General features: G+C 38.4%; 2 protein-coding genes and 1 long non-coding RNA gene across 5 annotated transcripts in view; 1 reads left to right on the top strand and 2 right to left on the bottom strand.

The window, feature by feature from the left end:
- The window catches only part of LOC113493529 (pseudouridine-metabolizing bifunctional protein C1861.05), a 113,202-nt gene that overhangs the window by 15,609 nt on the left and 70,276 nt on the right, over window positions 1–27,317 (top strand). For both annotated transcript variants that reach the window (XM_026871540.1, XM_026871539.1), the window contains exons 4-7: window positions 2,214–2,347; window positions 3,233–3,434; window positions 4,037–4,168; window positions 4,539–4,840. In XM_026871540.1, coding sequence (XP_026727341.1) covers window positions 2,214–2,347; window positions 3,233–3,434; window positions 4,037–4,168; window positions 4,539–4,840 — 770 coding nt within the window. The remainder of the gene's footprint in view (window positions 1–2,213; window positions 2,348–3,232; window positions 3,435–4,036; window positions 4,169–4,538; window positions 4,841–27,317) is intronic.
- On the bottom strand, window positions 5,144–9,192 carry LOC113493531 (CD82 antigen-like). The gene has a single exon (XM_026871546.1). It carries the CDS (start codon window positions 9,190–9,192, stop codon window positions 8,089–8,091), a length of 1,104 nt encoding a protein of 367 aa, XP_026727347.1. The 3' UTR covers window positions 5,144–8,088.
- Window positions 9,231–27,317, bottom strand: part of LOC113493544 — a 68,799-nt gene continuing 50,712 nt past the window's right edge. For both annotated transcript variants that reach the window (XR_003400570.1, XR_003400571.1), the window contains 3 exons: window positions 15,426–15,518; window positions 10,662–10,754; window positions 9,231–9,259 (listed from right to left, as the gene is read on the bottom strand). This is a non-coding gene — a long non-coding RNA (uncharacterized LOC113493544). The remainder of the gene's footprint in view (window positions 9,260–10,661; window positions 10,755–15,425; window positions 15,519–27,317) is intronic.

Here is a 27,317-nt window from a genome sequence, read left to right as displayed (position 1 = left end):
GTTATGTTATTAATTAATTCGATTTCATTTCATCATCATTTAAGTAAAAAATACACCTTAACTTCTACCTACGGCCTTTCAAATTAAAAGTAAGGAAATATCATTTCCTTAAGCTATTTAAATGTATGTAGCACTAACCTACAGGATTACATAAAACGCTTCATTACGAACGCATTAGGAGGCATGAGCGGCATCCTTTAAGCTCAGAAGTGCAGCCTCCGCACAGATATTGGCACTTGTTTGCAGAACCGAGTGGCCATTACACAAACTGGGGTCACTAAATATACAATACATATTCAAGTGTAGTTACTTCCCCTTCTTGCAACAAATTGCAAAAATATTTATGACGGGTTTAATAAGCTACTACTATTTACTAGCGTTATGACGTAACTACACCTGCGTGGATGTCGCTTATAGCTACAAACATGGACAGCGGAATGGTTTAGGTTAGGTACGTGTCGCGATTCGATCCCCGGACAAGTTTCTGCCGCTTTCTTGGGTTTGTATATTATAAGTACCCATACATATTCTTTCAACCATCTTTGTTAAGTTGGCACAAAAATAGCTTGGACATTTTTATTTTTCTTCATATAGATAGAAAAGCTTTATTATACGGCTCGTGTCAAATAATTGTAACTTTCTACAATTGCCGGCTTTATTAGCGCGGCAGCTACCTCAGAAACTCTTTAATATGACGCAAATCGTATTAAACGTACAACACATCACGTCGCGACGGTATCAACGCTTAATGAACCTGTTTACGACTATCATTTACATGGAACGACGATCTTAATTAAACGATTCGAAATCATATGAAACGCGACGCACACCGTGTGCTTCGTTATTTTATTCACCGTCTGAAAATAACGAGTTGTTGAACGGGTGTAAACATATTTTTAATTGCCCCACTCTCTTGCTAACGCTAAGTCACGGAGCAGCAAATAGTAGCAATCATCATAAAAACACCGCAAACACTTCAGCTAACTGTACTCGTGAATTCACAAATGAATTTCAACGATATCACGCTTGGATTCAGCGCTTTGCCGGCATTCATTACGACCAGTCGCATCACATCGTAGTCGTGCCGAACTGGCGATGTAATTAACAACGAATTCCGTGGAACGGTGCGATTTATCACCTTCTAGATAAGCATTTGTAGTGTTTGGGCTTGTAGATAATCGTTTGTACTAGTCTTATTCCGTTTCCAGCGATTTGAATTAGTGTCTGTCAGGATAAAGTACGAACGAGGAACAGGCAAATATTTGGTGAATACAAGATAGGTTAGATACAAAAGGATTACGCTGTATCGACACTTCGCAGGGTAGGCTGCGCGAAGCGATAATGTCAAGATGTGTATGCTAACGCTTTTTTATTGTGATATAGACAGTTTATCATCAAGAATCAGGGGCACTTTCTCAAGCTTAACCTACATCCACATCGCGGTATGAACATGAATGTCACATAATTTATCAGATTATTTGTCAACGTGTCGTCGCGTTGGACCTAATTACACTTTTTTAAATTAAATAAATAAAAAATCCAAAGTCCGTAACAACACGCATTCGTAGCAACAAAAATTAAAACATCCGTTTGAATTGCAAGTGTTCTTATAAATGTATAAATGTATGCATATTCCTTAGTACATTATAATAGCACTTAACTAAATAGCGTGAGTATAAAAAACATACGTTCCAAACGAGGGCCATGTTTTGTAAGTAGTCGCGGGATGAGAGCGTACCTGCTCGCGGCGGCCGACGCCGGCATAACAGATACATTGAGCGAAACTATGTCGGCTTGGGCCGTGGGTACTCAAAACCAGTGATGTAATAATTTCGTTCCCCTTAGCTCCGGCCAAAATACTTTCCCGAAATTTTATTACACTCGAAGATATACGTAATTTTGACTTTCCAGCATTTCCTTCGATATCGACGAGTAACACTAAAAAGTTTTATTAATATTAAAATTTTACCAACCACTGAACGACTTCAACAATTCAGTTATATAAATACATATTTTTGAATGTTACGTAGTTTACTTAAGAAACTTGAGCTAAAGAAAAACTAAGTAGTTGTTCTTTGATTCTTGTTTTAAAACTTCAGTTTGTTTTATTTCAGGGTTCTTTTCATGTTTCAAGTTCATACAAAAGTAGGTAGCTACTGAAATAGTTTTAAATGGTAATTAAAGAGTACATTGATGACGTAGTTGACTTGCAGGTGGTGTGCACCGTCACGGCGAGAAAACATTGGACATTTCCGCGGATCTGAACGAGCTCGGACGAAGCGACACCCTCGTCGTGTGCAGCGGCGTCAAATCCATTTTGGACATCGGACGTACACTCGAGTACTTGGTAAACTTTTTATTTATTGTCGCTCCTACTTATACTTTTATTTGAAGAACGAACTTACCAATTGTCTGCTAGTTTATTTCTGAAGTTGCTTTTACTAGATTCTTAGAAGAGAAAATGAAATTGCGGAGCAAGGATTTTAAACTGAGATAGCGTAATAACATAATATATATTATGTTGTTGTGTCTTCGTCTTCAGTCCCCTTAACTATCGTTTGCGAACATTGTGTTACCAGAGCGCTTTATCGAACCAAGAAAAATAATAGCGATCGAAGTAAATTCAAGTGAGAATTATTTCTGTTATCGTAGCAAAAGAAAAGCATAGTCTGTATCAGGTCGTTAGGTTACCGCACAAGTCTAGCGAATGGCCCGAGGAAGGCGGTCGCTAAGCGGGTAACTTAGCTGCTTTGAGCGAGGCGGTAGGGTGTACTATATTTATATTGCAATCGTGTGCTCAATATGCATGTATATGCCGAATGTGGCTTCAAAGAGTGCCTGATTACACCAGAGACCGCGCTCGCCATACACAATTGTGTCATTAAATATTTTATTGCATTTGGCTCCAGAAGTGCACACGCCTGTAGTTTTGTTCACGTTCAAAGAAATTGCGTGTTATTGTATTCATGGTCATGACTACGAATCATAGTATTATTTCCCTTGAGTGCAGTAAACACATGAAGTATTGCAATACAATGCATTATGTTGTATTTTTCATCCACTACTATAAAATATAGGCATGACTCCTGAATTCACTTTTAGCATAATATGTTTGTTAGTTTAGCAAATAAACAAACATTAGGTACGTCACATAATACAACCTTTAATTTTGAATGTATGAAACGACTTTTTGACCGCCATACCAAACGATTCCAAAAACATATGTTGTCAGGAAACACAAGGGGTATGTGTGTGTGCGTTCGGCGACTCGTCGGAATTCCCTGCGTTTTACACTCGCCGCTCCGGTCACCGCGCGCCGCACCGCGTCGCTGACGCCGCTCAAGCCGCACGCTTGCTACATGCTGCACGCACACTACGCCTCTCGTCCGGCACAGTCGTAGCTGTGCCAATACCAGAAAAATACGCCATGGACGGTTAGTTTCGTAGAATACTGGTCTCGAAGTGCTACGATTCGTAGCACGTAGTTACGAAGCAAGTAAATATTTTATTACTCCAGATTATTTATTAATTCATTATTTATCAACAGGATAATGTTATGGTATTATTTATGTTTACACACTGAATAATAAAATCTATTTTTAAAATAAGATTCAAAAAAAAGTAAGACGTGAAATGAGGTTTTATTTTCTACATACCAACAACTCAGCAGCAAATGTTTGAGTATGTGTAAATATAATGTCGAATGCACTTTCCCACATTAACAACGCTTTTAAACCTACTTAAATTAAATCCAGTGTGTGCAAAACTAACTTTACAAGGAATAATTTAAATACCTACCTTGTCGACGGTGAATAAAACAAATGAAAGTTGATCTTGAAAAATGATTAATTAATGTATCCTGCGACAAGTTTCACTGCCGAATGTTTTATATGTTTTAAGATTGATATAAAATGGTAACGAGGTTTTCTATTGTATGGATTATGAAAATAAAAATATTCTTCTATTATCATGTAGAAAAACAAATAGGACTTTCTTTTTCATTTAGAATTATATTTTTTTTCTGTTATCTGTGCAGAGAAAATTATAGAGGAGGCAATTTCGGGAGCGCTGCAAGAAGCTGAAAACAAAGGGATTTTTGGCAAAGAAGTGACGCCATTCATTCTGTCCGCAGTCGCTAATGCCACCAGTGGGGCATCACTCAATGCCAGTATCCTTTTTATCTCTCGGCTTAAATACCGATTTGGAAAAAAGATAAGCAGTTGCAGCTATATCGTTTTAAATTTTAGTTTTGTCTTTCTTGTAGTATAATATTCAAAGGAGTTATTACGAAAACCGCTGATTGATTTAACAAGTCTAACGCTTTTGTATTAATGAATCGTGTCTCCCGACACATTAATTCACTCATGACCCCAAAAAGCTACTCTCCTCGCGGAATAATTACGAGCCCATTAAAATACTTAATAAGACTTTAGCTGCTGCTTAATTTTGTCGTAAATTAAATGTGTAGAAACGCCAACGGTCTATAAATGATAGTAGTGAAGCTAATTGCCACAATTTCTTTCTTTAACGACTCTCAGACATCGCCCTCATAAAGAACAACGCGAAAGTCGGCGCCGATATTGCCGTTGAATTTAAAAAACTGAAGAATGTTGACAATTTGGAGAATGCGTTTAATATTGGGTCTGCGAAGGGCGTCGGGAAATGTACGGGCGGTTCTGTGCGACATTTCCACTCTTCGAGCAGAAGCCGCGCGGGGGCGCGCTGCGGAGATGATGACGGCCCATTGTTCTCCGGAGACAAGAATGCCGAGGGCGACGTGCTGGTGATTGGCGGCGCCAACGTCGACCGCACTTACAGGTTGAAAGAAGATCGTGTTCAGGTGAGTCACTGATTGCCTGCATGCTTTGAACTTGCTGCGATTTTAAACTTTTCTATTTTTCGTAAAAGTTTGATGGCATCGCTAAAACTATTATTTTTGCACTCTACATAATTTCTGAAGTTTTTCGAAGATAGTGCACTCCGTACTTAATGTAGCATTCTTCACAAATGTAATAAAAACTTCTCTTTATTTTGGTTCGTAGCTGAATTTTGATTTTCCTCTACAATTATCGAATCTATAAATTCTCAACCTGTATACTTACATAAGGAATATGTATAAATGGGAAAAATTAAAAAAACCACAACATTTTAACAAACTCTTTATTTAATGCATTTATTATGATAATATTAGCTCTCAGTCGCCTAGTGCGTACCTTCGGAAAGTTGTAACAACTCTACTGTTATAATGAAACACACTTAACAAGGAAAACGTTCAAAGTATCGTGACAGTAGAGAATTCAAAAGATTACGTACAGTGTACCATAAGTTAGATAATGAGATGACACAGAGCATTCCTCACACCACACTCAAGTACTGTACAAGTACACAAGGTACTGTGGCCTCTGTTTAACAATCATCTGTATTATATTGAAGAAGTTTGCAAGGAACAGTGAATAGTAAAGTTGAGGTTAAAGAAACAGCAATTAAATTAGTGCTAGTCCAGTTTCCAGAGCTGTTTTGGCTTAGAATTATTCTACAGCGAGTAATGTTAAATTTTTATTTATTAACTGTAGAAAAATTCCGATGTTTTCAAGTTTTAACTGGAACTGGAAATGAAGTGTGTAAAATAAAATAAAAACTAACACACATTACTTTGAGAAAGCCGTAAAGTGTTCGAGATCAAACAACACATAGTCGATACAAACGAATGTACAGAGTAAGTAGTGACACATATATACAGGTCGGAAGGTGTAGGCAGCACATCAGAGACGAGTTCGTGTTCCATTTATTTTATATCCAATAATTTATAATAAACATAACATCAGTTATACGATTTACAAGCCAAGGCACATGTTATTTTAACCGTTTTTTTGGAAGAAATGCAGGATTTAGATTGGATCCTAGCTACAAATTATTCAACTTTCCGAATATAGGTACAAATTTTTATAAGATTGGTACATTCATGTGACAACAATATTAAAAAACTATGTTTCTGCATAAATTCATAAAATATTATACCTACTCTAAGCGAACATAACTTCGTACTCGTCATTACAATATATCTATAAAGTTAGTTCGTAAAGTACAAATATGTGTGAATGTAGATAGGTGGGCGAGCAGCGGCTCCCGCCTCGGGCGGCTGCTCGCCTGCGCGGCACGGTACTACACACGGCATGGATAGGTCTCACCTATATTTGACACAGCCATTAATAAACTTTACCTAATTCCTTACACCATGAGATATTGTTATATTTTAGATGCGCCGTCTAGATTCATAGCGCGTTCTCTTAATATGTTTAGCAATGATGGCTGCACTCTGTCGAGATATTGATCAAATGTAGTACGAAACATTTTAAATTCCTCTGCCATAAAATAAATGTTATCAATAGTGTAGTCGTTCACTTTATACTGTTTACAAGCATATAATTGTAGGCACTACGTCGTTTAAGCTCATATCAGTACTATTTTTGTCAATCTGTCCATGCACAATTACTCGCATACTACACATGTACAAATTTTGTTTATTATTTACATTTACCGACAACATTAGGTATGATAATGGGAACTAGATAAATAGACAATGAGCGACAATAGTCGCGACTCGGTCCTGTCCGAGCCATGTAAGGGAAGCTGTCAAAACAAACGAGCGTGTGACGCGAACGCGGACGCTGTGCGAACCCAAGCTGTGTTTGTTTTGAGATTATATCTCTAGTCTACGCATGTACTGGAAACGAAAGGGAGCCTTCGCTGTAGGGAATTGGTGCAACTGTGGCAGACAAATGTAGGTGTAATCACGCAATTTGTAGAGTCACGGTGTCCCGATATTGAGTTGCGACAATTACCTATTTTGAAAGCATCCTAACCGTGCAAGTTTTAAACAGGTATAGAGGTACTTATAAATAACTAAGAAATCTATGATAGAAATGTTTACATATCCTATGGAAAATAATAAAATTAGGCGAATAGGTTTCGTGCAAGAGAAACGTTGGATTGGATAACAAAATATATCCTTTAATATAATATACCAGCAGTCTTGAAAGTGATTTTGTCGATACAACTATCATATTAAAGGACAAGTCAATAATTTACAAAGTACATAAGTATATTAATATCGAAGTGTTTATATTCTGCTTGTCTTAAAATACGATGCTCATAGACAATCATCACTCCCCAGAGTGCGTCGTCGGTATTAAGGACTATGGCAAATACAACATTATAACAAATTACAACGTACAATTTTAAATTGAAGACAATGAGTAAAATGACATGAAAATTTGTAAAATACATACAATAATTATTATTTTCGTAAATCTATTGGTATACAATCAAAAACTGTTATGTCTTAAGGCTAAACAATCATCATAATTAATCTTATATTGGTTGATTCCCGTTATTTACTGCTATAAATATTAAAATCGTATTCGAGTATACAGATACAATAATATGTAGGATGGATTTACTGCGCTCCCCTAGTAGCCATATGCTTCCGTTATAGGTTGGTCTATCTGGAGACTGCATTTCCTCACATGCTGTACGCTTACGACACCTCTGGTATCTCTTGCCACTTGTCTAAGGGCCGTAAATTAAACCATATGTGTCCTATGCACCTACGAAACCAATAGTTAATCGCCAAATTTAGGAACTAAACACAAGCTTTGCTCGAAAATTGATTTCACTTTGTCTAAATTACACAAATATCCTTCGATGCACTTTCATAATATTCATGTCTCACTGTTCACAACGTCCTTTCATAACAATACGCTAACACTGATTTGCATCGCTGGTACAGTTTACAGGGCTACCACTATGAACATAACATATAGTTTAGTTCTACCGACTCTATCGGTACTCGCAATTGACGGCGGCGATATGGCGGGCGTCGCGCACGCCGCGTGAGCGCCGCTTTGGCCCTCTGCCTTACAATTCAAATTCGGAGCGGGTTTGTCGGCGGTGGTCGAGGCGCACACGCGCGCCGGCGCGGCGCACGCACGCCGGCGGCCCGCGGCCCAGCGGCGGCTCCAGCTCGCAGCCCGCAGTCGGGAACGAGCGCCATCGCCGCCCGAACAGCCGCTCCAGGTAACATCTTAGTCAGATTCGAGTTGCTGCACTGTCCGCCGCTAGGGGTCTGTAGTCTCCTCGAGCGAGTTCTCGCATTTCGCAGTTGTTGTTTCCGTTTATTGTTTTGGGACCTAAAGGTTCGTCATGCATACTCCGACGTGAACACGGCTCTGATGCCCTTCCGAGCAGAGCCTCGCGCTCTCCCGCGCGTTCTGGGCTCCCTCCATGAGCTCGGACGCCGCCGTTTGCATTCACAGCGTTCACAATCACTGTTTGTGAGAGTGGTCCGCCATGAAGCGGGCTACCGTCCATTAGTTCTCCCGCTCCGAGCTCACTCCGTAATATTCTAATTTTCTGAATCATCTCCTTTATTTCGTATCGGAGGATTCCGAGGAAGCACAATTTTAAAAACGCAATGACGCAGTACCCTAACACGAACAAAGCGTCTGCAGTTCGTCTTAGCCAAACGAGGAGTCTCTCAGAGCAGGGAGCAGTATGCGGTGCACAATGTACTGGAGTGAATGGCGCAGGAGACGTTGCTGAAGTGACGGCCAGCAGAGTGGGCGTGACGGATGATGTGTGAGCCGGTATACGGCAACAACTCGCTGGAAGTGTAGTTCTGTTAAAAGCGGCAAAATCTGCCGGCCCTGTTACACCGCAACAGCGCTGCTCTCTTTGTAGGCGATCCCAAGCTTGTGAAAAGTCAATGTCCGTGTCGTAATCCTTGGCGAGACGAAGTCTCAGCTGTGGCCGAAGCTCGCGGCAAACACGCTCAAAGCGGAATGCCCAGTAAACGCCGATAGCTGCGTCTCCGACGAGCAGTGCCAATAACGCTAACCAGTAGGCGTTGAGCATCCGCTCTGAGAGTCGTAGCGCAGCAAGGCAGCCGAGTAGCTGCAGTAACCCCGCCTGCGCTGGTAGGGCCGCGTAGCCGTAGAGAAAGCCGGGCTGTGCGACGCCTAGCCCGGGCACCAATGCTCGGCGGTAGTCGGAGAGTGCGCGACCCGCTGCCGCGCAGAATGCAAGCGCCCCAAGCAACAGCGCGCCGTTGCACGCGTAGATCCAGATGCGGTAATAGCGCATTGCGCGATGCGCGGCGGGGTGCGCGGGGCGCGCGGGCGGCGGCAGCGTCATGGTGGCGGGCGCCGCGTCATGGCGCCGCCCGCGCCCGCGCCGCCGCCACGCGCCGCGCCCCACGCCTCTGAAATAACAACATAATTAACGACATGTGGCTAAATTATAGGTTTATCATTATTCATGCTCGTCAAAGGAAGCTAATTAATAGGCTTATACATGATCTGGACACCATACTTGTAATGAGGCAAGACAGTTGATTCTAAACGAGGGCAGCTAAACACGAACAGCATAGCACCAGTAGGTACAAGAGCGACGTTCCAAGTCTCAAATCATATCGTGGCATGTTGCAGCCGCCAAGCTGTCACGTTTGCCGCATGCTACATCAATTACGTGCCAAAACGAACACGAAATGCTTTCGACTGGGTAACGGCAAAGACCTAACGCGAGCAAGACAAGTACTGGTACGTAAAAAATCCAGTTCCTTGTTGATGTATAAATTTCATGCGTATAATAATAATTAATACAAATACTAATTAAATTATTAATGCTATTTCTTTTGTGGACGTAGAACCTAAACTTTATCTATCAAGTTCAATAACGATATTATTTAAGCAAAAACTTCTTTGATCAACAAGTCGTTTAACAATATTTTAAAACGATTAAACTTCATAAAAAAAAGTATTTACATTACAAATTTTCCTTCCGCTGATAAGTACAGGTATCTTTGAAAAAGATTCTGCAGCGTGTTCTAAGATTTGTAAAGAAGAAAAGCACGATAAATAAGAAAACATGTAGTTTCCTAGTTCTCGGAGCATTCGTCGCAAGTCAAACAAGAATATTTTCAAATTAAACTTTTCTGATCTTTTCCTTCTTTTCACGTCTTTCCTTTCAGAGGGAGCCGAGTTTTCAAAAGTTAAGTACCGCTTACACAACTAGTCTGAAACCGGATTTTCTATTTAAAAGTTAAATTATTTAATTAAATTCGAACTTGAGACTGGGATTCATTTTCAAGTAACCTAAGTTGGTTTATTATGTCCTATTGATTAGTGTTTTTAAAGCAAAATATATGTTTATCTACGAGTTCATTTATTGTATGCCAAATTCCTTTACCGGTTTTCGTAGTTGAAATTAACAACAGTTTCCACATATGTACCTCCTGAGGACTTACTGCCACCGCTTAATTAAAGTAATATTTACAATTCTTACAATTCTTGATAATATGTATAATATTGTTGTAACAACAAAACATACAAGCGACTTCAACTATGGGTCAAACCTGATGAAATTATAATGGGACGAAATGATAGTCATTTGAAGTAAAATTAAAAAAAATCAAAAAAATCGGTCCATACAGTCCAAAGTACAAAGAAACAGACGAATTGATAACCATCTCATTTTAAAGTCAGTTGAAAAGAGTAGGTTGCCGATCTATACGGCATATAATATCTCCGTGAAGTGAGCTGTCCGTGTCCACAACTGCAATACTACTATTTTAAGCGATAGCAGTAGATACGTAGGTAACTTACAATCCGCCGCCCGTGCCGTGCGCGAGGACTCTGGCTAGTCACAGGAGAGGACGCGCGACCCTCAGCAGAGCGCCTACCACGCCGGTGCGGGGCCTGAGGAACAAACAAAAACAACTTGAATTACTATTTCAACAGTGTAGCGGTCTTTTGGATGAATAAAACACTCATATTAGATTTGATCTAGAAAAATCAATATGATTTGGATGTTAAGAAAGACGGAAATCATAGTGGTTTCTTAGGTTTACGCGAATGTTAGACATTGAAATGAAACGACTTTCCGACCCGCGATAAAATCCGTAAAAGTCGTTTCATTTCAAAGACGGAAATCATAAGGTTCAATAAATATAAGTGGAGAAGCTTTCCCAGCTGTAACTATACATTAGGTGCTAAAAAGTACAAAATGTTTTTACATAACTTAAATGGGAACACGTTTAAAATGTTTATGTATTTAATTTAGGTAAAACGGATTTATATTGTATCAAAGTAATATTGGGGAAACATGCATGGCAACATAAATCGCAACGTCCATTGAACGTCGGTGTCCATTGTTGGCAGTAACATAGGAGAACAGGCGGGGTGTTGGCGCTCGACCACCGCTCCGGCCTAACTTGTCGCCCAGAACCTGACGCAACTTGCCAGCTACAATCTATTTCGCTTAAGCCGACTCAACATGTCATATGTACTTATAGTACTTGGTAATCATACCCAGATTATAAAACTCTCAAGCTTTCAAAGTGTTAAACGATTATTAAAACCATTCGTTTTAATTCAGTCCAGCTGACTTTAATATTGAAGCCGTAATATTTGTTAATAGCCGCGGAACTAGACCTCAACCATAACAAGTTTTATAAACACGTAGTTTATGTGTTCATAAAATAATATAAACGCAGTTCTACGACGAGAACATAAAGATGCTCAAACTTTATTTCCTTTGACCACTCAACGGATTTCAAACACAAAGGCTGCGAAGTTGACGTTTCAAACTTATTTCATGGTTCAGTAACAATAAATATGATTATACGGAGGTTATAATGTCCGCTATTTCAGTCGCTAAATATTCTCCATTTTTACGAGGGACGTAGAGGATGTCCAAGTAAATTTATGACAGCCATTATCCCTCATCAGGTCGTCTTGCATTGCGTAGTCACGAGTCACCCTCCGAACATTAGCACCGCGACCTCTGCGGCCACCGCACATAATGTCCGCACGACGGCCCTGACTTGTGGGACGACTCCACATTAAAATGCCACGCCGACATTATACCACCAAGACGACTTGACATTTCATGCCGTCATACTCTATGTAACGCCTAGCTACCCAAATACTCACTGACCTAACCTAATCCCCCACTAAATGTTGCTTACTAAAGGTTAACCAAAAGATTGATTGAGCCATTATTCATACCATTCATCACTATTGTTGCAGAAAATTGAATCGCATTTTCTTTTAAAACATCATGTTGTTTCACTAAAACGCCAATGTTTCAGTAGTTTTACGCGATACTAACATAAAAATAAATAGCGAAACTTTGTTACTTTGTATTTTATTAGTAGGCTTCCATTTCGCTAGTTTAGTAGGTACTTCATTGTTTTGGGTTAAGCGTAGTTTTGTGGGACGCCATGAATTGTTCAAGATGATAGTCGATTGGGAAGAGATTGTGTTGAATTCTAGTCACGTCTCGGTTAATATGTTCGGTAGGCGGGCTGCAAGTATGCCGAGCGCACAACTACTAGCTTGCTAACAGGGTCGCCTTTTCAGCGTTCGCTTTACCGTTGCCCTGGCATTGTAAGGAAAGGCAAAGAATTGTAACAGAAAATTGTATTGAAGGAAATATGAAGAAAACTGCAACTTAGGAATGGTTTTAGTATTGTACAAAGATTTACGACCACGCGAAGGCAGTTTATTGCCACAGTGGAATTTGAAACACGAAGTCAGAATTTTATTTCAATGAAAATGATTAATGATAATATTCCGAGCAGTAATGTTTATTGAAACGTAGTGAGCGAGAATCCGATTGTCAAATCCTCTGGAGTGGCGGCTCAATGACAGCCTCCACGCGGCGACTGACATCAGCTATTTCTAGCTCAGAACAGAAACTGAATTGGACTGTTTTCGTATTTCGCTATTGATTACTTTAATAATACACGTGCTCGCTTTGTTTAGTCGATATACATTGTCATCTGTATGAATACTTAAATAAAAGCTGCATTTGTTAACAAGTCCCTTTCTAAAACACTCCACTCGTCACGTCTCATGTCTTTATTAACAAATACTCAACCCAAATTCCTTAACACACAATATGCACATACATTTTATCAATTAGCTAATTTGTATACACATACTGTTTTGAGGGCTCAACTTAAAAAGTGATTTGGCGAAGCGGGATGAATAATTCAGTGGTTGACGCAGCGTATTGTAGTGGAGCATTAAATCCAGTGCGATATCTGAGCTCTCCGGGGTTGGCGGCGACCCGTGTCACCCGAGCACGATACCGTCGAGGCAAGAGCAACCTCCTTGAGATTTCACGTTACATTCTGTCGCATCAGTGTCTATTAACAGTCTCGGACGGCTGTGATTTACACTACATTCTAACGAGCTGCGCGACGTTTGTAAGTTTATCAAGAGACAGATTTTTATCGAGTCTTTTATTTTTTTAAGAACGCTGTCTCGGTCTCGACGTTATTCATTGTCAGGACTCTAATATAATGTAGTCTTGTTGAGATAAGAACTGTTAAATTATTACTTTTTAGGGTTCCTTACGTCTGAATACAAAAACGGAACCCTTATAGGATCACTCGTGTGTCTGTCCGTCCGTCGCTTACAGTCAATTATCTCCGAATCTATTAGACCGATTAAGTTGAAATTTGGTACACATATCAATTCCTGTGACCCAAACACGGTGTGACGTGAGCAGATGAAATCTGTATATGGGGGGTCATTTTTGGGGGGAAGGGGAAAATTAAAAAAAATCTGAAAACTGCATCGTGTGGCATATCAAATGAAAGGTCTTGTTGAGAAGATCTTAAATGTATTTTTTTGTAATTTTAAAATAAATAGTTTCCAACTTATTCAAGAAAATAGACGAAAATTGACCATTCCCCCCCTCCCTTATCTCCGAAACTACTGAACCTAAATTTTGAAAAAAATACAGAAATTAGTTTTCTCCTTATAGATTATAGGAAAACCTATAAGAGGTTCATGATACTAAATAACATGGTAAATCACTCAATATTGTGCGTACCAACTTATATTTGCAGGTGGAATGTGTGGGAGAACATATTTTTTAACTCCAAAAACATCATAGGTAACATCGTACGGAACCCTCTTCACGCGAGTTCAACTCGCACTTGTCCCCACGCCTCTGAAATAACAACATAATTAACGACATGTGGCTAAATTATAGGTTTATCATTATTCATGCTCGTCAAAGGAAGCTAATTAATAGGCTTATACATGATCTGGACACCATACTTGTAATGAGGCAAGACAGTTGATTCTAAACGAGGGCAGCTAAACACGAACAGCATAGCACCAGTAGGTACAAGAGCGACGTTCCAAGTCTCAAATCATATCGTGGCATGTTGCAGCCGCCAAGCTGTCACGTTTGCCGCATGCTACATCAATTACGTGCCAAAACGAACACGAAATGCTTTCGACTGGGTAACGGCAAAGACCTAACGCGAGCAAGACAAGTACTGGTACGTAAAAAATCCAGTTCCTTGTTGATGTATAAATTTCATGCGTATAATAATAATTAATACAAATACTAATTAAATTATTAATGCTATTTCTTTTGTGGACGTAGAACCTAAACTTTATCTATCAAGTTCAATAACGATATTATTTAAGCAAAAACTTCTTTGATCAACAAGTCGTTTAACAATATTTTAAAACGATTAAACTTCATAAAAAAAAGTATTTACATTACAAATTTTCCTTCCGCTGATAAGTACAGGTATCTTTGAAAAAGATTCTGCAGCGTGTTCTAAGATTTGTAAAGAAGAAAAGCACGATAAATAAGAAAACATGTAGTTTCCTAGTTCTCGGAGCATTCGTCGCAAGTCAAACAAGAATATTTTCAAATTAAACTTTTCTGATCTTTTCCTTCTTTTCACGTCTTTCCTTTCAGAGGGAGCCGAGTTTTCAAAAGTTAAGTACCGCTTACACAACTAGTCTGAAACCGGATTTTCTATTTAAAAGTTAAATTATTTAATTAAATTCGAACTTGAGACTGGGATTCATTTTCAAGTAACCTAAGTTGGTTTATTATGTCCTATTGATTAGTGTTTTTAAAGCAAAATATATGTTTATCTACGAGTTCATTTATTGTATGCCAAATTCCTTTACCGGTTTTCGTAGTTGAAATTAACAACAGTTTCCACATATGTACCTCCTGAGGACTTACTGCCACCGCTTAATTAAAGTAATATTTACAATTCTTACAATTCTTGATAATATGTATAATATTGTTGTAACAACAAAACATACAAGCGACTTCAACTATGGGTCAAACCTGATGAAATTATAATGGGACGAAATGATAGTCATTTGAAGTAAAATTAAAAAAAATCAAAAAAAATCGGTCCATACAGTCCAAAGTACAAAGAAACAGACGAATTGATAACCATCTCATTTTAAAGTCAGTTGAAAAGAGTAGGTTGCCGATCTATACGGCATATAATATCTCCGTGAAGTGAGCTGTCCGTGTCCACAACTGCAATACTACTATTTTAAGCGATAGCAGTAGATACGTAGGTAACTTACAATCCGCCGCCCGTGCCGTGCGCGAGGACTCTGGCTAGTCACAGGAGAGGACGCGCGACCCTCAGCAGAGCGCCTACCACGCCGGTGCGGGGCCTGAGGAACAAACAAAAACAACTTGAATTACTATTTCAACAGTGTAGCGGTCTTTTGGATGAATAAAACACTCATATTAGATTTGATCTAGAAAAATCAATATGATTTGGATGTTAAGAAAGACGGAAATCATAGTGGTTTCTTAGGTTTACGCGAATGTTAGACATTGAAATGAAACGACTTTCCGACCCGCGATAAAATCCGTAAAAGTCGTTTCATTTCAAAGACGGAAATCATAAGGTTCAATAAATATAAGTGGAGAAGCTTTCCCAGCTGTAACTATACATTAGGTGCTAAAAAGTACAAAATGTTTTTACATAACTTAAATGGGAACACGTTTAAAATGTTTATGTATTTAATTTAGGTAAAACGGATTTATATTGTATCAAAGTAATATTGGGGAAACATGCATGGCAACATAAATCGCAACGTCCATTGAACGTCGGTGTCCATTGTTGGCAGTAACATAGGAGAACAGGCGGGGTGTTGGCGCTCGACCACCGCTCCGGCCTAACTTGTCGCCCAGAACCTGACGCAACTTGCCAGCTACAATCTATTTCGCTTAAGCCGACTCAACATGTCATATGTACTTATAGTACTTGGTAATCATACCCAGATTATAAAACTCTCAAGCTTTCAAAGTGTTAAACGATTATTAAAACCATTCGTTTTAATTCAGTCCAGCTGACTTTAATATTGAAGCCGTAATATTTGTTAATAGCCGCGGAACTAGACCTCAACCATAACAAGTTTTATAAACACGTAGTTTATGTGTTCATAAAATAATATAAACGCAGTTCTACGACGAGAACATAAAGATGCTCAAACTTTATTTCCTTTGACCACTCAACGGATTTCAAACACAAAGGCTGCGAAGTTGACGTTTCAAACTTATTTCATGGTTCAGTAACAATAAATATGATTATACGGAGGTTATAATGTCCGCTATTTCAGTCGCTAAATATTCTCCATTTTTACGAGGGACGTAGAGGATGTCCAAGTAAATTTATGACAGCCATTATCCCTCATCAGGTCGTCTTGCATTGCGTAGTCACGAGTCACCCTCCGAACATTAGCACCGCGACCTCTGCGGCCACCGCACATAATGTCCGCACGACGGCCCTGACTTGTGGGACGACTCCACATTAAAATGCCACGCCGACATTATACCACCAAGACGACTTGACATTTCATGCCGTCATACTCTATGTAACGCCTAGCTACCCAAATACTCACTGACCTAACCTAATCCCCCACTAAATGTTGCTTACTAAAGGTTAACCAAAAGATTGATTGAGCCATTATTCATACCATTCATCACTATTGTTGCAGAAAATTGAATCGCATTTTCTTTTAAAACATCATGTTGTTTCACTAAAACGCCAATGTTTCAGTAGTTTTACGCGATACTAACATAAAAATAAATAGCGAAACTTTGTTACTTTGTATTTTATTAGTAGGCTTCCATTTCGCTAGTTTAGTAGGTACTTCATTGTTTTGGGTTAAGCGTAGTTTTGTGGGACGCCATGAATTGTTCAAGATGATAGTCGATTGGGAAGAGATTGTGTTGAATTCTAGTCACGTCTCGGTTAATATGTTCGGTAGGCGGGCTGCAAGTATGCCGAGCGCACAACTACTAGCTTGCTAACAGGGTCGCCTTTTCAGCGTTCGCTTTACCGTTGCCCTGGCATTGTAAGGAAAGGCAAAGAATTGTAACAGAAAATTGTATTGAAGGAAATATGAAGAAAACTGCAACTTAGGAATGGTTTTAGTATTGTACAAAGATTTACGACCACGCGAAGGCAGTTTATTGCCACAGTGGAATTTGAAACACGAAGTCAGAATTTTATTTCAATGAAAATGATTAATGATAATATTCCGAGCAGTAATGTTTATTGAAACGTAGTGAGCGAGAATCCGATTGTCAAATCCTCTGGAGTGGCGGCTCAATGACAGCCTCCACGCGGCGACTGACATCAGCTATTTCTAGCTCAGAACAGAAACTGAATTGGACTGTTTTCGTATTTCGCTATTGATTACTTTAATAATACACGTGCTCGCTTTGTTTAGTCGATATACATTGTCATCTGTATGAATACTTAAATAAAAGCTGCATTTGTTAACAAGTCCCTTTCTAAAACACTCCACTCGTCACGTCTCATGTCTTTATTAACAAATACTCAACCCAAATTCCTTAACACACAATATGCACATACATTTTATCAATTAGCTAATTTGTATACACATACTGTTTTGAGGGCTCAACTTAAAAAGTGATTTGGCGAAGCGGGATGAATAATTCAGTGGTTGACGCAGCGTATTGTAGTGGAGCATTAAATCCAGTGCGATATCTGAGCTCTCCGGGGTTGGCGGCGACCCGTGTCACCCGAGCACGATACCGTCGAGGCAAGAGCAACCTCCTTGAGATTTCACGTTACATTCTGTCGCATCAGTGTCTATTAACAGTCTCGGACGGCTGTGATTTACACTACATTCTAACGAGCTGCGCGACGTTTGTAAGTTTATCAAGAGACAGATTTTTATCGAGTCTTTTATTTTTTTAAGAACGCTGTCTCGGTCTCGACGTTATTCATTGTCAGGACTCTAATATAATGTAGTCTTGTTGAGATAAGAACTGTTAAATTATTACTTTTTAGGGTTCCTTACGTCTGAATACAAAAACGGAACCCTTATAGGATCACTCGTGTGTCTGTCCGTCCGTCGCTTACAGTCAATTATCTCCGAATCTATTAGACCGATTAAGTTGAAATTTGGTACACATATCAATTCCTGTGACCCAAACACGGTGTGACGTGAGCAGATGAAATCTGTATATGGGGGGTCATTTTTGGGGGGAAGGGGAAAATTAAAAAAAATCTGAAAACTGCATCGTGTGGCATATCAAATGAAAGGTCTTGTTGAGAAGATCTTAAATGTATTTTTTTGTAATTTTAAAATAAATAGTTTCCAACTTATTCAAGAAAATAGACGAAAATTGACCATTCCCCCCCTCCCTTATCTCCGAAACTACTGAACCTAAATTTTGAAAAAAATACAGAAATTAGTTTTCTCCTTATAGATTATAGGAAAACCTATAAGAGGTTCATGATACTAAATAACATGGTAAATCACTCAATATTGTGCGTACCAACTTATATTTGCAGGTGGAATGTGTGGGAGAACATATTTTTTAACTCCAAAAACATCATAGGTAACATCGTACGGAACCCTCTTCACGCGAGTTCAACTCGCACTTGTCCCCTTTTTTTATGTCTTTTTTGAGACCTTAATCACACCTGTAAACTAATTATTCATCACAAAACACTTCACCAAAACTCCAATTCCACCGTCTACATGAAGCCCGCTATACAAGCTGCGTGCAGCAGAAACACTCACATTCACGATTGTACGAAATTTAATCAAATACAGATAAAATCGAATAACATTCAGTCTGGCGTTACATCGCTAATTCCATGATCCGAATTCGCAACACAGCCTTTGATCTCAAACATACACACAAATTGGCTCGCATTGCTACCTAGCCTATTCAAAGAATCAATAGTCGCAATTCTGAGCGATCAGCCGGCGCTTTTTTTCATCCGCTAAAACACTCCCACAGTTTTTCGAAGCTGCACACACGAGATAATGAATCTGTCAACCAACATACAAAGTCAAAGAGACCAGTAGAGCTGGCAATATTGTTTTAGATTTGTATCGATGAATATGCCTTAGATTCTCGAAATTGGAAAATAGCATTTATCTTTATCGTCTTATTAGTCTATTTCAAAGAATAACATTGCAGTATACCTGTCACGTTTCAAAACAGGGCTTTTTGTCTTTTTCGGCAATGAACAGTTTTAACCACCAATTAGTTTAGCTGACACTATTGACGACCACTTCTTTGTCTTTAACCATTCATTTGATTGTCGGTTGTTTGCTTTATTTTTGAGGTTACCTAACTATTGTAGTACTCATTGTGTTTGTGACTTTTGTTACTAGAGTTGTTAACACGCGCGCAAATAAATAAAGTGGGTTAACAGAACATCACGTAAACCAAGTTTAGTAGTACAATTTATGCTGTGTTTAAATTAGGTACACCTAACAAACACTATTGGTATTTAACACTATTTAGTCTGAACAAATTTGTTTCAGGAGAGAAACGTCAAAGCGCCATAAAATTAAAACATCGAGTGTAAATATCAGCACGTATGACGTCACTAGTCGGCACCGCGTGGCATCGCGACAACACTGCACTTTGATATACCACCGCTTTGTTTCCTCACCCATTTCAACTTTTGATCTCCAGTGTCATTGTTTGTTTGTTTCGATCGAGTTTATTTGTTTGTAGAAGCTTCCAATCGAGTGCGACATGTTACTTTTTAAGTTTCTGTTTATATTTGTTTCTTTGCAAGCATTGGTGTACGGTATCGCTTTTGTATCGTAATTGCTTTTGGAAACAGATGTTACATAACTGCGAATACAGCTGGTCTTTTAGCTAATATATGTCAGCCATAAAATGTGTTAAATGGTTAGGTAAACCACAGCACGAGCTAGGCTGGAACAGTGTGCTGCTATAACCGCCTAATGCCTTTACGGTCTGGCGAAAGATTAACACGAGCAGCAGGTTCCCATCGTATCGATCATGTCAATTTACCTAACAGGATATAGCGTTTAACAAGCTGCACGGTACATTACCTACATAGTCTACGTATGCAATACGCGAGAGGATTTTCGATACTGTAATAATCATGGCCGGAAAATGGCGGATGTATCTACTTACATACTAGTACATGTGTACTGAGGATGTTACTGCTATTGTGTGCCGTATTACTGTTTCCGGATTGTGTATGCATTTGTAATATTATTGTACTGTAATTTTATTTTAGAATACAGTGTTCTACTTCCCTGCACTGATGATAGTAATCTTTTTCCGAGCTATTGTTAAAATATTTACATTTTGAGCTCAACTTTTATATATCGCCTTATATTTTCTATGTAACCTCTTAAGAAAGCTTGTATTACGTACATGTATGACATCCCTATGTATGAGAGCACACGTAACTCACAGTACGCTCTTCAAATCGAGTTAACTACTTTAGAAAGATTAAGCAACTCCTACACTCCTTTAAATGTCGTGAAACGTGTCCTGAATTTTTATGAAGGATTTAAGATTAGATGGGACTTGAAAAAAGAGGTACACATGCTCCGTAATAAATAAAAATAATGTTATGCTGTGGGGTGGGCAAACCTTAACTTGATGCGCGTTTTTATTTTGACAAATATTTATATATGTATGGTTAATAACCTATCCCATTAAAAAATGTAAACAGCAAGTCAGATATACATATTTAAAAAGTCTTATCAAAGACTGTAATATGTTGGCATCATGATTATAAAGGTTCAGTTACAAAAAATACATATCTCTTCTATTTCCAATAGCTAAATAATGTTTTGTTTTTGAGAAAATAGCTGTGTATTGATGTTTAAAAACAGCTGTGACTGGCAGCATGCCAACACTCGTCTCATCAATACGCCTTGTCTACAGTCCGAAGCCTCGCTATGTGACCTTCCACTGGTGACTACCCGATCATTCTGTTATATACGTTTCTATGTTATACAGATTTATTTCCTTTTCGGGTTGTGAACTGGACTCATCTAATATTATACTGCAGAGGAATAACAGGAATTTTCCTACTGTCGAATCGTGAAAGATATGCTCAAAGTTCTGTAGGATTACTCTCGACGGAATCGAGTTATGATTCTGATTGTAATGGCGTTCATTGAAATCGACTTGGTGCTCAGGGACTCGATACTAGCGCCAAATTCGTGTAGTGGCACGAGTTGTAACTAGGGCCGTTCAAGAGCTAAGGACGATGATGACTATGGATAGCTACTCGATCCTAGTTTGAAATCAAACCATTTCAAAACATAATCGGTTCTCATTTAAATCAAAATCAAAGACAGGATTAAACTAGTTTCGAGATAAAAATCTGCTATTCGTATATTTCAAGGTATTATAAGCGTCAGATCGTATAGACCCGTCATTTCCATGTCATAAACATTCTTGAAACCACAATATGCATTCAAATGTAGTTCGTAAACGAAATATTTCTATTTACAAAGTAGGTATATTTATGTGTCTTCCTAAGAACTATTAAGTCCGGTTGTATGCCACAATTATCATATAAGGCCGAGTTATTCCGAGAATCCACTAAATCGATAACGTTACGCACACATACAGAAACCTATATACTTGTACGGAAAAATAGGGAAGGTACCGAAACAGAGATAGATAATGTATATTAAGAAATTAGATTAATTCACTGCATTTACCATAATAAGATAAAGAACTTTAAGTTAAACGAGTCTACGTGATGGTAATTTGTGGTTTTGGTCAAAGGAAGGCTGTCACTGTGGGTTTTATTACTTGTAACCTAGCTCACATGTCTCGCTCGGCCGGGGCCCGCGGTGTGTGGGGGCGAGTATAAAATTCTTGTTATTTCACTAAAAGCATTTCAGCACGGCCGCCGTGATACGTGGCTCCTACCCGTTGGTAAGCTTATACGCAAATTATTTCAACAAAATTTTCCCCTCTCAAAAATATTTCGAGTCGGTTTAACCCTACGTCCTCAGCCTGACCTACGTTACTGTGTAAAACATCGTTAATTTAATAGTTTCTCCAAAACAATTCCGTCAACACGTAACCTAACAATAACTTAGCTTTTATTTAATCAAACTGGTTGACTTACACGACAGCGACGTAGGTATAATGTTCCTAATGTTTGTGTGGGCTCCTCGTTTTGAATTATCCGTTACCTATTCATAAAGCACTCATAATTTATCAAGGAAACAAATTGTATCACCCTGTCTCTAAATTTGATTAACTGAGCGTCAACATTCATCGGATAAGAGAAGTGAAATGATGATGGATGGTTCTGCGTACGTCTCATTACATTTAAGTTAATGCATAAATATTTATAAATCTCAAGGATTTCTTGTGTTTTGAAACAAGACTTGACACTCAGTAACTCCCTCCCCCGTCTTGGACTTTGATTGTAAGAACAGGACGACGCTCCACTAGAACATTGATCGATTACGAAGCTTTCCCTAAAAGAATGGTCAGAAAGTTTGTTCTGTTATATTTTATAGGAATTTTCATAAGAATGGATTGAAACAAAGGCTTTTTTTTACTGAAACATGAAGAATGAATAAGAGGCCGCTGGCCAAGGAAGTTTTTTAATACCTACTCGTAATTCTCTCCTTTATTAATTTTAGTCATTTTTTGATAAGGTAATAGTTTAGAACAATCTAGGAAGGACTGGCCAGTAATGACTGATGTATCACTTGTCATAAAAAAATTTGGAAAATAACTTTACGTGATTGTGTTTTTCTTTCATGAATGCTTGCCACTTGCCGATAGAATCCATGACCTTTAGCAAGCGTCCACGTGTGCATCATTTTCAAAGCTTATTATTTAACGACTTGTGCTTAAAGTTCAAAGGTTTTTACTACCAGTAAATAAAAATATGAATAGAATACCATTGACAGTAAGCTGGCATAGTTTAATAATAAATCATAATAGTTTTAATTATTGATATACGTCACAGAATGTCATGCCGACAATTATAAAATTGCTTTAATGGTATTCTGAATAAAATCCGTAATTCTAGTTTTATATTACTTCATTAACCACATAGTACTGAACAGCATTAACTCTATTAACTATCCAATTACAAACATAAACCACAATGTTATAACTGAAAGTATTAACTTCAGGAACTTAATTAAGCCCCCGACATAACATACGGGACGTCGGTCGGCATGATGCATTGATATTGATTGAAATAATATGGTGTTTCATCAAACAGTTTGTGCACATTAACAATACGGCAATCACATTTAAATTCAAATTATTAACATGCAACTTTGCATATTCCGTTTTATACATGAATATCATCAAATGGATTTGGCTCGGGTCCAGGGGCCACGAAAGCCCTTCTATTTTCGCTAAATAGAGGAACGAACGAATCCCGGTACTCCGGGCTGGACATCGGCATCTCTATTGGAAACGTGAACAAGTGTATTACCGACCTAAGCAAACTATTCGCGCAAGAAGCCTATAATAACTTAATAGTGCCGACACAAGTTTACTTGTACAATCGAATTAGCTACACGTAGAGAAAAAGGCTTCATCGACACCTAGTTTGATAACTGCCTTAAGTTTGTCCACGCTTATTGTAATAGAATAACACAGATTGTTTATTGGCGTCAACATGGCGACTAGTTGTTATATAATTGGGTACAGTTGCGTCCGGTCTCGTTATTCGAACTGGTTATTTGACACTTATTGTGAACTATTGCGATCCTTAAATCCAATAACATTGCTTTGATTTATTGTAGGAGCGCGATACAATGGTGATGTTTATTCGCTGGTCATTTTAGATTGTCATCTCGTCTATGGATATTGGCGGTGATAGGTATTTCCGTCGTTATCGTAAACAAAATACTGAAGGAGAAATAAGTATTTTATAAATCAGTACGTTTACTCATTGATTGATCGATTGTTTTACAGTCCCTAAACTATAAAGATCATTTAAAAAATGAAGCACAAGAATGGGCTGAACAATGAAAATAAAAGTGCGATTTAATGTTTTTATATTTCAGGCGATTTAATAAATGCATTCCGGTCACGTTCGAACGTGTCCTTCGAGCCAGAAATAGCGACACAATTAATTACTGGCATCGGCCGGCCCGCCCTTGCCGACTTTTACAATAAATTTATTGTCTGTACGATAAGTACTATCGATGTTTTTGATGACCAACACTAATTATACAATCATGTAATTATCACTTTTCGTAAGTGTCTCTGTCCTAGTAAATGCTTAGCGAAGAACGTAACAATTAGTTGATAATAACTATTAAAAACAGTAATTGTAAGCTACTTACAACGTTATGTTGAAAACAAAATGACAACTGTAAAGAGAAATAAACTTTTTTTAAATATTATCCAACACTAAATAAAATTCAAAAACGCCTGTTATAAAATTAAACCGACGAGAGACTTCCTAAATTCCTTCAGTGGATATCATGTTTTTGAATAAATCTCGCTCTTTCAAGTGATGTGGGTTGTATATCAAAGTAATATTAATTAAAGCTAGTATCTCATTACGGAGAACCCTTTGCCTTTAAGGTTTAATGGACAAAGAGGCAGACAGTAACTTCAGAGAGGGGTTGCGGTCGGCTTAGCAACGGATTGAATGGCCGGTAAAATGTAGCCGATGTTTGTAGGTACGACGGACCGCCGGCGACTAACGATGGCTGGGATCATACTTGTCACAAAGAGAAGGCGCTGTAAGCGTCAAGACAATTAATACACCCTCTGTACCTTTATATATCCCTTGTACCAACAAATTTGAATAGCCCTGAACCTCGTTTACATACTGCTATGCCCGAACATGTACCTTAAATGAAACATTAAAATGCAATTTGAAAAAAGCTTTAAAGAAGAAAAGAAAAAAATACGAAAACAACAAAGAATTGCAACTCAGCTGAATGTAAATCCAGAGCTACAAATTCCTGTAAGTGATTTAGTTAGTCTTTTATTGAATGTCGTTCGAACAAGAAGACATGTTATACTCTCCCCCTTCTCCTCCCTCCTCCCCGGTCCCCCTCCCCTCATATCTATTTCGGTTTATTCACACGAGGGAGCGCTACGTCGAACAAAGAGAAGTCATTGACAAAGTTATCTACTAAATTTAAAGTGCCTGAAAACCTAAATAAATTTGCGACAGGTGTTTCGCGGAGTAATAATAATTTGAGAGTTATATTTACACCCACGAAAGATCTTACAATTTACATAAATATATGTTGCTCAATTACACTGACAGTAGAGAACTATGTGACGTAGAGTACAAAGGTAAAATTAATTAAGTCATAGCACTCACCACGACAGCTTAAGGTACATTAATTCCCGCATACTAAGGACAGGGACAGATAATTACTGATAATAATAAAATACCTCGCCGCTCCTGATTGTAATTCCAAAGCCTACAGCGTAGGAAGGCTCTATATTACTGAAAAAAGATGTACTACAGAAATGTGTATAGCTAAATCCTATACCGTCTCTGACCGAAATTTCCATAACTAGTGATAATAATTTAAACTATGTATAACCGGTAACCTTGGACCGAACTCAAAGGAGGCTGCATTTCTAATTCCGAAACTTGTAATACAAAGAAAGGAAACTATAATACACAGGGGCAACCTTGGCCGAGTTTTTCGTCTAGTGCGTGGGGGCTTTTCGGGGGCTTGCTCAAGTATAAGGGCGCAAACGATGACGCCACCTCCGTAGACACGTGTATGGCAGACACTGCTTTAAAAGATACACACGTAATACTAAGGCTTTGAGATACCATTTTGTTATTAAAACCTCTTCAGAAGAAATGTTATTTTGTTTTGTGTGATACTGCAACGTAATTTTTTTTATACTATTTATTCATTGGTTACAAGGTTGTTTTATTTTGGTAGCATGCCCATCACTACCTGTACCTAAACTTCTAAATTTAAAAATTATTATTTACATACATGCTTGGAGAGCATTTTTTGTGCTCATCCTATATCTATTATATTATCTCGTAACATTGATGTAAACCAGACCAATAAATCACTATTACTTCGTAATCACTTTCTTTCACTTTATTGCTGCCTGTTTTTACATTTTATCTTAATAAGCGCTGATGTCAATCGCTCCTGAGCCGGCGACTCGTTCGGAAAGCAAACAGGCCGTGTTTGTTGTTTACCAAAGCAGCGACGTCACGAGAACTTAAAAATTGAAATAAACGAACAAGCTTTCCTTTGCCGCCGCCTCATTTGTTACTCAATCCGTCTTTCTTTGTAAATGTAAACTTTTCACATAAATTCCGCTTTACATTACGAGTGCTCGCTTGGTTTTTTTTATATTTCTTTCCTTTGCCTGTTCTAGTGGATTGCGTACGTTTTTATATATTGAAAGATAAAGGTGGAGGTATGAAGCTCTTATATCTCTTTGTATCGAAATACTAAAATCGTAATATATGTGCAACATTATTGAATAAGTTTAAATTAGTTGTAGAACTAATTCACATATTACCTATCACAGTGTACTTGAAATTAGACTGGATAGTGCAGAAACCGCCACGTTGAAGTCATTTTGGCCCTGACATAACAGTTCAACTCAACGGATTTACAGAATGCATAACCATAACTATAACAATAAAACGAACAGAGCCGTCTGCCAAAGATTTTCATATAAAGGTTTAAAGCCAGGCGCCAATATTTCCGTTTAATTAAGTTTCCAGCCGATATAACACATATCGCACTAGACTTTATCGTTTTATCTTCCATTTCGTGCTATTCGACGAGAATATGACCGTATTGCTACTGTACGCGTGTACCAGCGTCCCAGTTTAAGTCATATATTTTATAACACTAGGAGATGTAAGAGTTCTGAGCGGCCGCGCCTCAAGATTTACTTTATTCTTGCGAAGATTTGTCCCGCAAGTTAAACAACGAGTATTCAAACTTGGACAAATTGTATAAGCACTTGCTAACGATTTACATAATTTGATATTCCGTCGTTGACCCTTACCCTTTAATCTTGACATTAACATTGCAAATTGCGTATGTAATTGTCTCATTAAAATTATTAAAGATGGCTTTAACAACGCCGGGGCGTGATCTCGGCGCGACATCGCAGCCCACGTACATACATACACTACAGTTAACATTAAATAATTGACATTTACACCCATTTCAAGGATG

Source organism: Trichoplusia ni, chromosome 4, assembly GCF_003590095.1.
Source record: "Trichoplusia ni isolate ovarian cell line Hi5 chromosome 4, tn1, whole genome shotgun sequence".
Taxonomy (NCBI): domain Eukaryota; kingdom Metazoa; phylum Arthropoda; class Insecta; order Lepidoptera; family Noctuidae; genus Trichoplusia; species Trichoplusia ni.
The sequence above is the reverse complement of the archived record's forward strand: the minus strand, read 5'-3'. Positions and strand labels throughout refer to the sequence as shown.

Bases quoted from the DNA above. Each gene is read 5' to 3' on its own strand.
- LOC113493531 (XM_026871546.1), bottom strand. From the start codon at position 9,192: ATGACGCTGCCGCCGCCCGCGCGCCCCGCGCACCCCGCCGCGCATCGC.